At 43.6% G+C, this 18766-nt stretch overlaps 1 protein-coding gene across 8 annotated transcripts in view; it reads right to left on the bottom strand.

Moving 5' to 3' along the window:
- The window catches only part of DLG2 (discs large MAGUK scaffold protein 2), a 1398326-nt gene that overhangs the window by 926587 nt on the left and 452973 nt on the right, over positions 1-18766 (bottom strand). The window contains exon 1 of one of the 8 annotated variants that reach the window (XM_061628935.1): positions 10746-11123. The exons of the other annotated variants lie outside the window; for them this stretch is intronic. Coding sequence (XP_061484919.1) covers positions 10746-10787 — 42 coding nt within the window. The 5' untranslated portion in view covers positions 10788-11123. Of the gene's footprint in view, positions 1-10745; positions 11124-18766 lie in introns of those variants that run through there. 8 annotated transcript variants of the gene reach the window in all.

Genomic DNA, 18766 nt, shown 5'->3' with positions numbered 1-18766 from the left:
AGAGATTGAAGATGGAAGCTGAGAGATTGAGGATGGAAGCTGAGGAAAAAGACAAGCAGAGGGAGTTGGCAGCTGAGAGATTGAGGATGGAAGCTGCAGAGAAGGAAAAACAGAGGGAGTTGGAATTTGAGAGAATGAGAGTGGATGCGGAATTACAGGCAGAAAAGTTAAAATTTGAAAGAGAGAAGTTTCATTCTGATGAGACAAGGAAAGAAAGAGATGGAGCAAAAATAAAAATTACTCCAAAGGACTTTGCTGTCTATGAGCCTGGTCAAGATCCTCAAATTTATCTCACAACCTTTGAAAAGGCAGCTCAGTTGTGGGGGCTACCTGAAGATAAATACATGCAGTATTTATCAAATCTGATTAAAGGGGAATTGGCTGAGGTATACCAATATTTCCCCTCAGACAAGCCCGTCACCTATGCTGAGTTTAAAGAGGCAGTATACAAAAGGTTCAGACTGGGACCTGACTACTTTAGAAAGCTTTTCAGAAACTGTCAGATCCAAGCAGGGAGGTCTTTTGTGGAACTGGGAGCAAAATTGATGGATATATTTGGAAAGTGGATGAGTAGTGCCAAAGCTCAGTCAGTGGAAGAGGTGAAAAGCCTCATGATACTGGATCAATTATACCATCAGTTACCACCAGAAATAAGGCTCCTGGTCAAAGACCGTTCCCCTACATCTGTGCAGGAGGCCGCCGAGATGGCGGATCACTTCGCCTCCAATAGAACTGTCTGGGTGGGGAAAACATCAAGAGAGTTTAAACCCAGACCATTTAGTGCTGGCAGAAGGGATGTGGTACCACAGCGAGTGAGTCCTCCAATAAAATCTGAAGGGCACAGGACACCCCAGAGTGGATCTGTGTACCCTAAAACAGAGGAGAAATTATGCTACAAATGTGGTAGACCGGGGCACCTACGTTTTCAATGTGAGGTTGCCAACCCCATTAGTAATCCTGCTCAGACAAGGGCAGTGAAAACAGAGCCCAAGGCTTTAGAAACAGCGAAAAAGGTTCAGTTTTGCCAGATAAACTGGACAGAAGTAACAGACCTTGATTCAAGTCTGAGAGAGGAAGTGAGTGTACAAGGGGCAAATTATTGGGCATTGCTTGACACTGGTGCCGCTCAGACGTTACTGAGACCAGATTTAATAAAATCTGAAGAAATATTACCTCAGGAAACGGTGAATATCCAAGGAGTGAGGGGTCAACCAGAGAGTTTGCCTGTGGCCCTAGTGAAAATGGAATGGAGAGGCCGAAAGGGCCAATATAAAGTTGGTATTAATGCCCAGCAACAAGAACCAGTAATACTGGGAAGAGATGTTATGGGGGCACAGGGGAAAATATATGTAGTGACCAGACAGCAACTGGGCAGAGAAAAAGAAGCCATGTTGGGGGAGGAAAGAAACAGAGAGGAATCTGTTTGCCAGCCTCAGGTCACCATAGCAACCACAAGCAGGCCTGCTGAAGGAGACAAATTGTATCACCTGGTCTCTGGAGAAGAGACAGAGCCCTTCAGAGAAGAACTGAATAAGGATACCAGTTTGGATCAAATAAAAGAGCAAGCCCTGACCCAACAGATTCGTTTCACTGACAAACTGAGGAATCAAGTTGTGTGGGAGAATGGGATTTTAAATAGACTGTGGATGCCTGCTGAGAGAAAGGATGAATGTGAACCAGTGAAGCAATTGATAGTACCTAGCAAATACAGAACCAGATTGCTAGAGGTAGCCCACGATGTCCCATGTGCAGGACATCTGGGAATAAAAAAGACCAAGAGGAGATTGGCTGCACATTATTATTGGCCAAATATCTCCAAGGATGTAAAACAACATTGTCTATCTTGTGGAATATGCCAAAAGGTGGGAAAGAGTGGAGTAAAGACCAAGGCACCCTTAAAGCCCCTTCCTATAATCGGACAACCCTTTTATAGAGTGGGAATAGATTTGGTGGGCCCTTTTTCCAAACCCACAAGGCATGGCAAGAAATATCTAGTGGTGGTGGTGGATTTTGCCACCAGGTACCCAGACGCAGAAGCACTGAGATCTGTAGAAGCCCCTGTAGTGGCAGAGGCTTTATTAAAAATCTTTATGAGGCTGGGTTTCCCTCATGAAGTGCTGACAGATCAAGGCAGTGTATTCATGGGAGAAGTGATGCAATGTATGTGGAAATGTTGTGGTCTAAAACATCTAAAGACCACTACTTACCATCCCGCCACTAATGGGTTAACAGAGAGATTCAATGGCGTTTTGAAGGGCATGATCAGAAGCTATGTTCAAGATCACCCACAAGACTGGGATGAACGTTTGGGATGCTTCTTATTTGCGTATAGAGAAGTCCCTCAAGAGTCAACAGGCTTCTCACCCTTTGAACTCATGTTCACTAGAAAAGTGAGGGGACCTTTGGAACTATTAAAAAATTCATGGGAAGGAACTCTGGGAGAGTACAAAACTTCTGTAGTAGATTTTGTATTGGAATTCCGCAATAAATTAACATCAATGATGGAAGTAGTGAAAGAGAATTTGAGTCATGCACAGGAGAAGTAAAGTTACTGGTATGACAGAACAGCCAGAGAACGTGTGTATGATGTGGGAGATATGGTTATGGCGTTCATAGCCAGGAAACATGACAAATTACAGGCTAACTGGGAAGGACCATATACCATCAGAGAAAGGCTTGACACAGTGACATATGTAATCACCACAGACCAACTAAACAAAAGCAAAGTGGTTCATGTAAATATGTTAAAGTCTTACCATACCAGGGATGCAAAGGTGTTGCAAGTTACCTTATTCCCTGAGGGAAGTGGGCCTGAACTTCCAGATTTGGTACAGGAAAGCAAAGACAAAGGAGGGGTAGATCAAGTGGAATGGTCAGAGGAGGAGAAGGAGGAAGTAAAAGAAGAGATTCTGAGAGTTTTGAAAACCTATAGGAATCTCTTTAGCAACAAACCTGGCTGAACCAGTATAGTTATACATTCCATTGATACTGGAGATCATGCCCCAATCAGATCCGTTCCGTACCGTGTGAATGGGAAAGTTTTGAATGAGATCAAAAAGGAGGTGGAAGATATGCTGGAATTAGGAGTGATCAGGGAATCCATCAGTCCCTGGGCCTCAAGTATTGTCCTGGTTCCGAAAAAAGATGGAACGACAAGGTTTTGCATTGATTATCGGCTAATCAATAAAATTACTGTCCCAGATGCGTATCCTATGCCTAGGGTAGACGCAATGTTAGAGTTATTTGGGGCAGCAACCATTATCTCTACACTAGATCTCTGTAAAGGATTTTGGCAAATGGAACTAGACGAGCAATCCAGAGCCAAAACTGCCTTCAGTACACCAGATGGGTTATATGAGTTTGTGACCTTACCCATGGGACTAAGGAACTCACCAAGTTCATTTCAGAGGCTAATCAATACTGTGTTGCGAGGCATGTCAGATTTTGCAGTGGCCTATATCGATGACGTGGCCATTTTTAGCAAGTCGGTGCTTGAGCATGTCCAACACCTGACAACAGTATTGGAGGCCTTAAGAAAAGCAGGCCTCACAATAAAAGCTAAGAAATGCCAGTTTGGACTAAAGGAAGTAATCTATTTAGGACATAAGGTGGGGAATGGGAAAATCACCCCCTTATGGAGCAAGGTGGAGGCAATACAAGCGTGGCCGATCCCCTTAACCAAAAAACAAGTAAGGGCATTTCTGGGTGTGGCTGGATTTTATAGGAAGTTTGTGAGAAATTTTGGGGAAATAGCAACCCCCTTGCATGAATTAACAAAGAAGAAGTGTTCTGAGCGTGTGGTATGGATGGATGAATGTCAGAAGGCTTTTGATCTACTGAAGCAAGCGTTGTGCCAAGGACCCATATTAATAGCACCAGACTATGAGAAACCATTCATCGTGGCTACAGATGCGTCGGACCTGGCGCTGGGAGTTGTCTTGCTACAGGAGAGAGAAGGCATCAGACATCCAGTGGCGTACCTGAGTCGCAAGCTGATGCCGAGGGAGAAAAACTATTTGTCGGTCCAGAAGGAGTGCCTAGCGGTCGTGTGGGGACTGAACAAGTTGCGCCCATACGTGTGGGGACGAAGATTCACAGTGACTACGGATCATCGGGCCTTGTTATGGTTGCAGACTATGAAAAACCATAACACTATGCTGCAGAGGTGGTCCTGGGCCCTACAGGACTATCAAGTGGACTTCCAGTTCATAAAAGGCAAGGACAATGTACTGGCCGATGGACTTTCCAGGCAAGTGGCTAGGACTGCAGTGACGTGACCAGACAGAGGAACAAAGAAAGACATTTTCCCCATAGAGACTTTTATTTGTTAACGCGACGTATAAATCCTGGAACAGGAATAATACTCTGCTGTTGTTTAAGGGGGAGGGAAATGTGATGTTCCTATATTAATGTATATATGGTAAGTGTTGTTGTTTTAGAAGATACATGGTAAGTGGAGTGAAAGAGGAGGGGGAGTGAATGGGCAGTAGAATGCGAGATGATTGGCTGAGTGTTTAAAATGGCTGAATGTATAAAAGGAGGAGTAAGAGTGGAATCTGCGGGGGAGAAGAGAAAGAGTGGATTGCTTGGTGGGGTTTAGAGAGTTGTTTACCAGGAGGGAGGTGGAGTTCGGATTAGTATTGAGTAAAACCATATGCTTATGTGCCTTAAGAAGAAATCTTGTTAATCTTGTTAGCTTTGTTAGCTTTAATAAATACTTAATTTGGTTTACCAAAGGCCTGATCCTTGGCTGGGGTTTCACAGACCAGAAGGGAGGGTAAGGTAATGACCAAGGCTGAAGGGGAACTGTAACAAATGGTGGCAGCGGTGAAGAGAATAACAATACCAGTATTCAGAGTCTCTGGGAATACTAGTATTGGGACGTTACTGGTGGTTGCCTAGCAGGGGGATCTGTTGAGATCTGTGCTAGAGCGGATAGGTAAACCATAAGAGAGTGCGGTCCGGACTGGTGGAGTCCCTGGTGGTGCCTAGAGACAGGCAGTAACCACGAGCAGGTAGGAACCTGACAGGGAGAGCCAGGGAAGGACGCATCACAAAGCCTACTTCCTCTTTTCTTTAGCCTTTCTTAGATTATTTTTTCTCCATTTCATAGACATAACTTAAGTAAGGATTTTTTTAAAAAGAGCTAGTATAAATGCATGAATCCCTCTCATTCCTCACCCAATCTGTATATATGTCTCTCTGGTTTTTAATATTTATATATGTTTAATTAATTTATATCTCACCCTTCCTCCCAGAATGAGACAAACATTTATATGTTGCAGGAAATGTCAGAAATGTGGTGAATGTTGACACTAGCAATTTTAAGATTTGAAAAAGCAATAGGGAAATGTCAGAAAAATCTGAGCTTTTACCTGTGAAGCCAACTGAGTATCTTTAGTAAGTGTCCAAATGCCACACGCACACCCTTTCCATCATTCATCAGTAAAGGGCATGCACCATGTCATGGCTATAAAATGTCAAAAAGAAGTCTGACATTTCCTGCTGGGATTTGTATACTCTCACTAGCAAATGTCAACATTCACCAAGTTTCTGGCATTTACGGTAACATACAATGTTGTCATCAGGCTTGAGTGATATTTGAGAAATTATTTTCACTTCAAGTAATGAAAACTTAGGGAAGCCTACTTCCCAGATGCAAGCTGTTTAAACTATACCATTAAATTTTATATATATTCACTAATAGGCAAAAAACTTCATGGTTTAAGAATGTACCTATAGCCAACAGATATTTCTATCAAACTTTAAAAAGCAGGGAAATTGGGTAGCTATAGTGAATGCACCAGGGGAGCAGGAGACCTGACCTCCTCTCTGAGATATTCTACTGCCCTAGAAATTGGTCAAAATGCAAACACAATTTGGGTTGGTCTTTCACAGTTCAATCCACTTGCTGTGTAGCTTGGAAGAATTTGGTAACATGTCCCTCTGAGCATATGGTGAGTGGTGGCAACACCTGCAATCAGTCCAAATAATAGAAAGAAGACTGATCTTGTTTTAGCAGGGAGAAAGCAACTTTATTAAGACAGTTGATACAGTTCAGATGGTCACTTTAAATATGTCTGATTTACTTTGCAATTTTAGTGAAGGAGGGGGAGGGGAGGAGGACAGGTTTAATCATTTGCATGTTTATTGAGTTCAGTGGGATTTATTCCTGTGCAATCATGCTTAGGATAGGTAAAACTGACTGGGAGGGAGGGCTGGAGTGGGCAGGGGAGGAGGAAGAGGGCAGAGGAGGAGGGGAGGAAGGGAGAGGACAAAGGGAAGGAGTGGAAAGGCAGGTCTGATCATTTGCATGTTTATTGAGTTCAATGGGATTTACTCCTATACAATCATGGTTAGGATAGGTAAAACTGACTGGAGGGAGGGGAAGGAGCAGATTGGAGGGGGGCAAAGGAAGGTGGAGGGGAGGGCAGGTTTGATCATTTGCATGCTTGTAGAGTTCAATGGTATTTACTCCTGTGAAATAATGCTTTAGGTAAAAATGACCATGGGGAGGAGGAAGGGGACAGCGAAGGGGAAGGAAGGGGTTGGATGGGGAGGGAGGGGCAAAGGAAGGGGGAAAGAAGGGGCAATAGGGAGGGGATAAGAAGGAGAAGGGAGGGTGGGTTTGATTGGTTGCATACTTCTTGAGTTCAATGGGATTTATTTCTGTGCAATCATGTTTGAAAATGGAAATGGACTGGCTTCAAGTCAATCCCAACTTATGGCGACCGTATGAATAGGGTTTTCATGGTAACCGGTATTCAGTGGTGGTTTACCATTGCCTTCCTCTCAGGCTGAGAGGCAGTGACTGGCCCAAGGTCACCCCGTGAGCTTCATGGCTATGTGGGGATTCGAACCCTGGTCTCCCGGGTCGTATTCCAACACTGCCCCAGAGAAAGGCAGGGAGGGGAGGAGGAGGGGGAGGGGAGGAGATTGGGTGGGTGGGCACTGGGCAGAGGGAAAGCCCCTTTCCTTTCCAAAAGGAAAACATTGTGAACAGTATCATTGCTTTTCAGTGTTTCCCACACCTTTTTATTCTACAGCAGGCACATGCAGCCTCCCAGCCAAATTTAAACTAAAGCTGTCCCTGGCCACATCCACACCAGGCCTTTACAGTATTTCACTTTGGACAGTCATGGCTTCGCTCAAAGAACCATGGGAAGTGTAGTTAGTGAAGGGTGCTGAGAGTTGCTAGGAGACGCCCTGTTCCCTTCACAGACCTTCAATCAGAGTTGCTGACTTTTAAACCACTCTGGCCACTGGACCTCTGTCAGGAGAATAGCAATCTCCACTCAGCACCCTTCACAAACTACACTTCCCAGGATTCTCTGGGGGAAGTCATGACTGTCTCATGTGAAATCAAAGTCTGGTGTGGGTATGGCCCCCCGATTAGCCAAACCAAGCAGCTGTGAGTCTGGCTTTTAGAACACTGACAGTTGGTTCTTACTGAGCATGCTCGACACTATCATTGAGTTCAAGCCAAAATTTCTAAAATTAATTAAAAGTCAGCCAGGCATTTTTTTTAACTTTTAAACTGCAGAAGATGTAGGTCAGAGTATGGGGCAAGGTTAGTAATAGGATTACAGGTACTCTGTGAACATGGCTGATTTTTAATGAATTTCAACAGATTATGAGAACTCTCACAGAAAAAAGTCCAAAAGGGCTCTGGGGGTTTTTCCGCTCTTTTTAGACTTTGAACTCTCTATTCTCTCTGACTGTTTTGTGTATTACCATGAAAATTTAGAGAGTTGTTAAGCAAGCGTTTCTGAGTTCAGGACTATAAGTTTTGCAAGGTTTTGTTTTGGAATGAGCATATGGGAAGCATCAGAATGGCATGAGGGTGTTTTCAATTTAACACTGCAGAGTGTGAAGAATCCACGCTGGCTATAGTATACAGCCACTGTATAATACAGAAGTGTAGTGGCAATTCAGAAGTGCAGGGTTCCTTCATGTTTCAGCCATGCCCTCTCACAGCCACAGTCACAGCCACTTCGAAGATAACACAATCTTCAAGATTATAGAATAATCTGGCCAGGCCTGAATACTGCTTTCTGCTTCTCTATCATTGTGACCATTTTACTGTCTGTTCTCACTGACAGATATATTGCTTGAATTACTGAATTCAGTGTCTACACATTTCCCCCCTGCTGCTACCAAACTGCTTGATAATGTAGATGGGATGCTATCATCAAGACCCACTGCCTCTTCGAGTACAGACTTCTCACTCTCCACAACTTGCCTTTTGAAGGAGGAACTAATAGGAACTTTTCCCACTCTGATTGGCTCCAATCAGCAGGAAACAACAAGGAAGCAAGTGAGAAGACTGTTCTCAGTGGCTAAACACTCCAGTTTCATGCTGATTGGCTCATAGGACATTGGAGACATAGAGACCCTGCTGGGACCTGGGTCCTAAAAAAGACCCACCCACCCCAGAGACCCTGAATAACTGCACACACACATGCAAACACACATATATAATAGCCAAAGAGGCTATGCACAGTACCCTGCTGATGTACAAGACATCTGCAATCAATTCACATTTTCTTGCACCACTTGTAAATTATGCATATTGCACAGATAATCTGATAAATCCCCTGTTAGTGCTGTTAATTTGTAAACATTATCCACTCCTTGATGGAAATGCATACAATCCCCCAGTTAGTCAACTCACATTAACAGCCTGTATTTCAGTGAATGTCAAAAAAATCACTGAATTTCACAGATGCCCCAAAATAAAGTGACATTTCCCCACGGTTTTGGACAAATGCCAGTGAATGCTGTCAACCACATTTAGGAGACAGTTAAACTTCAGCAGTTTCTCTCTTCAGTTTTTAAGCATCTAGAGAACTTGCCTGAGATCGACAGCATTTCCCCATATTCCAGACATTTGCTGTAACATTTCATTCTCTCTGTTTCTGATGTTCAGCCTGTGAGTGTCCTTGCTCATGTAGCCAAAATGGTACCACCCATTGGTCCTGTTGGTACACCCATTTAAGGAGAATTGGTACCACTGGTACCACCCATTGATATAATTGATATCACCCATTTAACTATGACACGGTACTACCCATTGATATCACCCATTTAGATGAAATGGTACCACCCATTGGTACCCATGGTTCCTTGCTCAAGTAGCCAAACTGGTACCATCCCATCCCCCACACATGGGAAGAATAAAGGGGGGGCTTAGAAAAAAACATGGGGGCTGGCTCCATTAAAAAAAAACAATGAGGACTGAGCATGCTCAGTGTCCACAGAATGCTGACTCATTGTTGGGGGTTAAACCAGAAAAACTGGGGTGGATGGAACAGTGTGGCTGGAAGGGCCGTAGCTCAGTGGCTGAGCATCTACCTTGTACACAGAAGGTCCCAGCGTCTCCAGGTAGGGCCGGGAGAGATTCCTGCCTCAGACTCTGGAGAGCAGCTGCCAGTCAGGGAAGGCAACACTGCCCTAGATGGGCCAACGGTCTGACTCGGTATAAGGCAGTTTCCTGGATTCCTGTGTACACTTCACACTGCAACATTTTGGTGCAGTTCCTATTTACATACCTGACCAGTCCATTGACAAAACCTGCCTTTTCATTGCATTAGCCTCACTCATTCAGCTGCGCCGGCTTTGCCAACCAAACTTTCTCACAAACAATGGAATAAGCAGCCTAGGACTGGGGATGGTGGGGTGGGAATTCTTGTACAAATCCTAATCCAACTTTTCCCACCCCTAAACTGATCTTCTGCCTTCCTTTGGTGTGAGCCGCCCCCTCCCCACTCTCCCAGACGCATCCCGTCGTGCCTGACACCTCCCCAAGAGGTTGACAGCGGAAGACGGTAATTCATGTGAAGGATGCCACGCTTTTCCCAATCGCCGGCTGGCCCCCTCGCTCGGCGGAGCGCAATGGAACGGATCCACTCGGTTTGGCTCGCCCTCGGCCGGCGGAGGAGGAATCAAATCCAGCAACTTTTATGTTGGAAGTTTTTTTGGGGGGGGGAGTTATTGAAGCAATGGCAACCGAAGGCGGATGACAAAAGCTTGCTGTCAGTGGCTGACGAAGCCAAAGGATCTCTTCCTTACGCATTTTTTTGGGGGGAGCACAGACAGCCCCACTCCCAGCATATTGATCCTATTGCCGGACGCGGTAGAGCATTTGGCTTTGTATGCATTCTGTGACAAGTTAGAGACAGAGTGGCGCACGAGTCTGGCTACGGCAGACAGAGCTCTGGTCTTTCCAGACAGATGATCAGCAAGAAAACAAGCGGACCTCGCATCGCTGGAGGCACCGAGGAAGCCCAACTGTACGCATGAGACCAAAAGCAGCCAACTGGCAGCAAACAAGAGCTTTCGGAGTCTAGCTCGTGGCCTACCGGGACCTTCTCGAAAGAGAACAACCCCCTCGCCCTTTTAAAAAAAGAAAAAGAAGGGGGAAAACAAAAAAACACCCTCGCGCGTGATTCTGGCGCGCCAGAGCCGAGCCCGACCCGCAAATTCTTCCACGCCGCAGGTCAGCTCGGCTGTGGCACAGTCGAGCGAGCCTCCCCAACCAAGCCGCGCGGGCACACAATGCAAATAAATAAATACACGACGCCAGGCAGCCTGCACGACCACCTGTCACGATCTGCCTGCTCAAGCAAGCAGCACTCCCAAAGTCCCGAGCCGCGCCAGGTAGACATTTTTCTGCCGCTGGCTCGGGTTGCCCACGCCAGCGCGAGGCGCAATCCGGGCCAAATCGCTGCCTCGCTTCTTCTTACCTTCACGTTAGTCCGGAGTGCACAGTAGCACGCAAAAAACATCGCAGGGAACCCAGAGCATATGGACCAGGCGGAGGCAGCTCCTCGGCTCTGGGCAAACCATAGACACGCAGGCGAGCCTCAGCATGTGCTAGCAAGAAGCAGTCGTTTTCCCTGTCAGTTGCCGATGCATTGATCTGTGGGCTTTTTTTTGCTCCCCGCTGATTACGGAGAAGACCTGTCTTGGAGGCACGGAAGGCAAGCTACACCTCTCCTCCGCCCTGCCTGGGCAGAACATGATGCCCGGCGATGGCAATTAGGAGAGGTTGCAGCAGGAGCTGCAACTTAAGAGACATCAGTTGCTTCGCATTTTAAAACCAGTGGAAAAGAAACCAGGAGCGGGGGAGGGGAGGAGGTTTGAAGAGGAGGAGGAGGAAGAAAAAGAAGCTCATCCAGACGGGGGGGCGGGGAGGATTTGAAACTGTAACCAGCTGAGTTGCTTATACTTCCAAATGCCTTTGAGGTTTTGTTTGTTTTTGAAATGTTTCGCGGACGCAATCGGTGTAACATGTGTGAGGAGGACGGGGGGGGGGAGGAGAGGAAAGGGGCCTCCTTTCTATTCTGAGATTTACGGCGCAGGCTGCAATGTTTCCGTCTCGCCTTGCTAAAGATGCAGCGTCCCTTTTAACAGCGGCAACGTCACCATCGCCCATGACAGATCCAACCTGTTCTACTTACAGAGACAGATTAAAGACAAGGCCGGCCGGTCTTAAGAATGCTTCTTCGGACATAAGTTCACCCCCCCCCCAAATATCTATTTTGAAACCGGGGGGGAAGGAAGGGCAGGTCCATCCTATTTGTTCACCCTCGGGCTGTGCAGGAAGGATAGGGAAAGGTGGCAAGATCGCTCGCTGGCCCTGTTTGCTATTCAGTGGCAATAAATTTGTATATGCCTAAAGATAATCATGGCATCCGGTTGTAGTCTAGGTTATGCCCTCGCATCTGGCATCTACCATTCTGAATGGGCCATGTTCAGACATCTGACAGGAAATGAATGCCGCAGCCCAACCAAGAGGTTTCATTCATAAGTATACGCAGCCCTCTAGTTCTCATTGAGTTTGTAAATCTGTATGTGAGCTCTACCTCTTCAGGTAGTGAATGGGAGGGGGGTTATGACTGAATGCTCTTCCCTGTATTAAAAACAACAACCTCTGGACATGGAAGATTAGGATGTAAAGGGGAGAACTAAACTCCCTTATATCAGATGTCTATGTGCAGGGGATTGTTTTGATAATGAACAGTGGTCATGTGAGCTCCCAGCTGGAGACCGAAGGCGTATAGCTCAGACTAGGGATGGGTGAATCTGTTGGTTTTGGTTTCTCTCACTTTCTCGTCCCCCCCCACTCTTAAATTTGGTTTGTGATTTTTAAAAAAAGTCCTCATGAAAATTCACCAGTGTTTATTCAATGGTGGCTGGTGCCCCTTGAGACTGGCAGGGCAGAAGTCAGAGACAGGGCCAGTGCTATCATTAGGCCAGCTAGGTAGCCAGAGGGGCACAATTTTATACAGATTAGTTTTTTTCACCCTTGTAAAAAATGCAACTGACAATTTATATTTTTTTATTTTAAGATAAATACCACAACAGTGCTATGGAATATAATTAATTTTAAAGTCTTATGAAAAAATAAGTTAGTCATATTGAACAAATGACAATGATTGTACGTTATGTTGATGTAATCAAACCATCAGATAATGAGATGTCTGAGCCTGAGGTTATCGCAAGAGAATGTTTCTTGGGATTTGTTCCACTAAAGGAGACTACAGGTGCCTTTATGACAGAAGCAACTAGTTTCTTCAGTTTGGTTCAACAGATCTATAATTATTTCTCTGCATTGACTCAGCGTTGACAAATTCTAACTAGCCATATATCAGACTTAGGCATAACTGTTAAGCCATTGAGCAAAACAAGATGGGAGAGTCGGATCAATGCTTTGAAACCACTGAGATATCATCTTGGTAGTATATATGATGCTTTAATAGACATCTTTGATGACACAAGCCTAAAAGGTTTATCTGGAAATACTTCCCAAATTGAAGCTAAGGCCCTTGCTGATGCAATTTGTAAGTTCAAGTTTGTGGTATCCCTTCTTACATGGTACAACATCCTTTTTGAAGTCAATCTTACAGGCAAGCTACTACAAAATGAGGAAGCTGATTTAAATTCAGCTACAAGCCTATTGCAAGTGACCAAGAATTACCTTGTGGGCTGCAGGTGTGATGAGGGTTTTCAACAAGTTTTGATAGATGCTACTGAGATTGCAAAGGAGCTAGAAATACTACCAAACTTTGAGACAGAACAGGTTAGAAAAAGGAGAAATGACAGTTTGAGTATGAGGCCCAAGAAGAGGCACCGCAAGATCCAAAGCAGAAATGCAAAGTAGGTTTCTACTATGCTGTCTTAAACATGGCCATACAATCTGTTGAAGAGAAATTCCAACAGCTACACAATATAATGCCCTACTTGGCTTCCTGTATGATATATACAGTATTAATAAAAAATCTACTGAAGATATACTTAAGGCCTGCAAGAAATTGGAAAAATCATTGATGCACAATGGAAACAAAGATATTGATGCTGAAGATCTGTGCTGTGAACTTATAGCAACAGCTCGAAGACTTCCAAAGTCTATGCCGCCACAAGGAGTACTTCTCTTCATACTACAACAAAAAACTCCTGGATAATGTGCCTAATGTTTCTGTTGCTCTAAGGATCCTTCTCACACTTCCAGTGTCAGTGGCAAGTGGTGAACACAGTTTCTCAAAGCTCAAACTTACAAAAACTTACATACACTCAACAATGCTGCAAAAGAGAGTTGGCTTGGCATCTACATCAATTGAACATCCCGAAGCATCGGCACTTGACCTGAAGGAATTGGTGACAAAATTTGCAAAAGAAAAGGCACACAAAGTGAGATTTTGATGTGCCTGAAATTGAAACTTTTAAGAGACTTAAATTTTAACATCACAATTCACAAGATTATTCAAAATGATTTGTGTGCTGAAACATTTTGTTTTGTATTTGAGGAAGATAATAAAAGATTGTTGTATTACTTATTCTTGCAATTTAAAATAAATTTAGCAGTTTCAAGTTTTGTGCTTTTCATTTTTTCTACAAAACATCTGTTTTTGAAAATTGAAGTTAGCAATTTTTTTGGGGGGGTGCAAGTAGTTAGCCTTGCCTAGGGCACAAAATAGCCTGGCACCGGCACTGGTCAGAGAGGCTAGCCATAGGCAGAACCAGAGCCAAGGACAGGCAGAGCCAACTCATTCTAGTCTGGCCCATCCTCCTGCCTGCTGAGTTCTGCAAGGGCAAAAGTGAGACTAAGGAGGAGGGAGCTGACAGCCAGGACCGCCCCCTGGACTGGATCTAAGTAAGAAGGCAGACAGGTGGGGGTTGGCTGGGTGCAGACCTGAGGTTGGCAGGGCAGGGCCCCATTTGCCCTAATGGACCAGTCTCCACTGGTTTTAGTGCAATTTTTTCCCAATATACACAGGTTTGCCCGGAACACTCCCTAATATACACATTTTTGTCAAGCAATTTTCCACAATGCCATGCATTTTTTGCATGCTGTTTTAGCTAATGCATGCATTTTTGTGCATGCTTTACCCCAGTATATGCCTTTCTGTACACATGACTTGGCTGGAGACCTGCATTGCAAAATGCAGAGAAGTGCAAATCTTGAAAGATGGCAGTGTTTCCATTTGGAAAGTGCAAATTTGGTAGGGTCACTTCTAAATGCAAATTGAATTTAATTTCTCCCCGATCCCTAGCCCAGACACAGGTTTGAGAAATAGGCCAGAAGGAAGAAAAATCCCCCTGGACCACAAGTGTTAGGGCTCATTCACACGGCAACTTACTGTGAGATTGGTGCTACTAGCATCCCCGTTTAATTTGCATGGTTCACATGATGTTGCAGGCAATCAGCAGCTACCATACAGTTTTCCCGTATCAACCCAATCCAATTATAATGCAAAAAGGAAAGGAAAAACCATCTCAGCTTCACTACGCTTCTCTGTGTAGTTGCTTTGCCTCAATGTTTTTTTAGTGGGCAGGCTCTCTTATGCCCCATCATCTGCTCCCTCTCTCTCTGCCACCTGCAAAAGCTGCCTTTCACTCACTCCCCCTCTATACAGTTTCATACAGTTTCATGTCAATTGCAAGAAACAATGAAATTTAAAAAAAAAAAACCCCTCTCCTTCTCCATTAGCAATATCCATACTCCGGAGGGAGTAAACATGTAAACTTAGGGGCGGGGACACAAGGAAACAGCAATAATAAACCTTTCCAGAGGAATGCCTACTTGTGTGAAAGGAAAACAGTGAATTTGAAGGTTGGAAGTGTGAACCTTGCAAATCTATCGCAATGGTAAAACCTGCATCTTTACTGCGAAGTTCAGCTCCCATGTGAATGAGCCCTTACTCTCATGGTATCCATTATGATCTACACATTCACCATTTCCTGGAGAGGGGAAAATAATTCACCCAGAGTCCAGTGCAAGATATCTATTGCAGGAGACTGAACAAGTCCTTATACATCATCAGAAACCACTAGTGTGCAGGGTGGATTTTTGAAGCTGTCTTCAGAAATAAAGCCGGGGGGGGAAATATTCCTTTTCCCCCACCCTCCCCACCTATCCCAAACCCCACCACTGCCAGCAAACACTGAGAAAATGAGAGTGGTCCTTCCTGTCAGGACCAGGCAAAGAGTATCAGATAAGCATAGTTGAATAATATCTGCTAGAGACTTTTAGGATTTTGTTAAGCTTTTGCCTCAGACTCTGCAAAACCACTGGAAGAGGCGCCAAATGGAGAAGGGAAATTCTGTATGTACATAAAGAAAAGAAAAATAACTAGCAGGGAGTAACTAGCAGAGGTAGGAGGAAGAAAGGACAACTTAACTCTCCCCCCCCCCCCATGAAAATGTCAGTCCGGAAGGAGGAACTATTTTTAGCTCATCATTGGCCGTGCTTGTTTTTTTAAAAAAGGGATGAATAAACAAATCATGTCTAAAGCTAGCTAGTTGCTTATACTATACCCCATCGCAAGTACTTAATATGATTCCAATTGTTGTATTTCATATTAAGGTAGCTAGGTAAATACTAATTGGAAGCTCTTCCCGTATAAAACAGCTTCCTGAATGAATTATCCTGTCTTCTTGTCACAACTTCTACCAAGTCAGGCATTGGTGGTCATTGCACACTTTTTAAAAATGCTTCTTGGTTTTTAATGCTCCTGATACTTTGTAGGCCAGTGGCTGGGGATATAGGAAGCCTGACGCTGGTCTAGAACACTGTTCTTCTTCACCCTTGGGTCCCCAGATGTTGTTGGACTACAACTCCCATCAACCCCAGCCAGCATAGCCAACGGCCAAGGATGATGGGAGTTGTAGTCCAATAGCATCTGGGGAACCCAAGGTTGAAGAACAGTGGTCTAGATTAACTCTTGGTAAAATTGCCCTCACTCGCCCTCAGTCTCCATTACCATTTAACATCTACGTGAAGCCACCGGCCGTGGTCATCTGAAGATTTAGGCTCATGTATCATCAGTATGTAGATGACATACAGCTTGATCTTTCATTCCCATCTTCCAGTCCTGGAAAGGTTAGGGAAGTCCTCAGCTGGTGTCTGAAGAGAGTTTTAGATTGCATGAGGGCAAACAAACTGAAGTTTGATCCAGACAAGACAAGGGGCGCTGTTGGTTGGGGCGAGTGTTGATGAGCCAGATGCAGGAGTGCACCCACTTCTGGATGGGGGTTGCTTTCTCCCTGAAGCAGAAGACTTACAATTTGAGAGTACACCTGGATCCAGCACTGCTTCTGGATGGCCAGGCAGCGGTGGTTTCCAGAAGTGCTTTTTTCACACCTTTCTACCAGCACTCTTTCTGGAGAATAGAGACCTGGTCTCAATCTTTCCAGATTAGACTACTGTAATGCACTCTACATAGGGCTGCCTGTAACCTTTAGTTAGTTCAAACTGTGGCTGCCAAAATTTCAACTGGAGCCAGTCTACCAGATCATGGGAACAATGAACTTATGACACCTTTACTGGTTGCCAGATTGTTTCTAGACTCAATTCAAGGTGCTAGTTTTGATCTTTAACACCCTAAATAGCCTAGGACCAGAATATCTCAAATATTGCTTCCTTCCATATGTGAAACAACTTCCGCCCTGTTTCAAGTCCCCTCCCGCACGCACACTAATTAGAAAAACAGGCAGGATCTTCTCAGCAGTAGCACCCAGGATTTGGAGCAAGCTCCCAGAGGAGATCCACGTGACTTCACGACTGCTTGCTTTTAGACAGGAGGCAAAAACAGTTTTATTACAGCCTGTGTGTTTGCAAAATGCTGTCTTTAAGCTGTATTTTTTGCTGCTATTGCCTTTGCCCTCAGTGGCCAAGCTGAAACTGATTTGTTCTTTTGTTAACAAGTATCAAGTGAAGCCACTGCTTCTTAATGATCAATATGACATCACTACAGGGATCTTTACACACAGAGAGACAGACAGACACACACACACACACACACTGAAAGAATGGCTAACCTCCATGCACCATGGTCACACATCCAATGTCTGTGCATTCGGTCAACATAAGAAATAAGCACATGTTAATGGAGATTTAACGGATTCATGTGAAATACAAAAGGGTACAAGACAGGGATGTCCATTATCTCCCCTTCTATTTATTCTGGTTTCAGAAGTGCTGCTTAGAGATATAAGGCAAGATAAAAGGATTTCGGGATTTAAGATAAAAAAAGAAGAATATAAACTGAGAGCATTTGCTGATGATTTGATAATTGTATTAGAAAACCCTTTGGAAGGAATTCATGTATTGATGGACAAATTAAAAGAATTTGGACCGTTGCAGGATTTAAGATCAACAATCAAAAAACAAAGATGTTGGTGAAAAATTTAACTTTAAGGGAACAGAAAGAGTTAATGGACAAGACAGATTTTACAATAGAGAAAAAGTTGAAATATTTAGGTATCATTATGACAAATAAAAATTCAAAGTTGTTTCATAATAATTATGAAAAATTATGGACAGAGATTAAGAAAGATCTGCTAAAATGGGATAAACTACAATTGTCATTAATGGGTAGAATATCTGTGATAAAAATGAATGTATTACCGAGAATGATGTTTTTGTTTCAAACAATACCTGTAATATCCTCTGATTTACCTTTTAAACAATGGCAAAAAGATATCTCTAAATTTGTATGGGAAGGAAAAAAAACAAGAGTTAAATTTAAATTACTACAAGATGCCAAAGAAAGAGGAGGACTGGGATTACCAAATCTGAGACTTTATTTTGCTGCCTGCTGTTTCGTCTGGATAAAGGAATGGATTTTATTGAGGAATAAAAGACTATTGGATTTGGAGGGCCATAACCTGAAGTGGGGATGGCATGGATATCTATGGTATGACAAAGTAAAAGTAAATGTAGACTTTAATAATCATTTTATAAGACATCCTCTGTTGAAAATATGGAATAGATATAAACCAAGGTTCTATTCGAAAATACCATTATGTGTCTCAAGTCAAGAAGCGTTTTACAGAAGAGAAATGGCTGGAAAAGAGAAATGGTTAACTTATCAAGAACTATTAGAAAATGTACATGGAGAATATATAATGAAAGAGAGAGAACAACTGATAAAGGAAGGATATAGTTCTCAATGGTTTGCCTATTTACAATTGTTAGAAAGATATAAAATGGACAAGAAAATGTATGGGTTTGAAATAAGTAAATCTGATTTTGAAATAGGTTTGTGTACAAATGATGAAAATATAATTGCGAAAATGTATAAACTCTTACTGAAAATGGATATGGAAGAAGAACAAGTAAAAGAGTGTATGGTAAAGTGGGCAAAAAAAATTGGTTATAACATACAAATGGATCAATGGGAAAATATGTGGAAAAAAGGCTTGAGATTTACATTATGCTATAATCTTAAAGAAAATTTCTATAAAATGATGTACCGTTGGT

This window comes from Rhineura floridana, chromosome 5, assembly GCF_030035675.1.
Source record: "Rhineura floridana isolate rRhiFlo1 chromosome 5, rRhiFlo1.hap2, whole genome shotgun sequence".
In the NCBI taxonomy this organism is placed as follows: Eukaryota; Metazoa; Chordata; class Lepidosauria; order Squamata; family Rhineuridae; genus Rhineura; species Rhineura floridana.
Note: the sequence above shows the minus strand (reverse complement) of the source record. Positions and strands in the feature narration are given on the sequence as shown.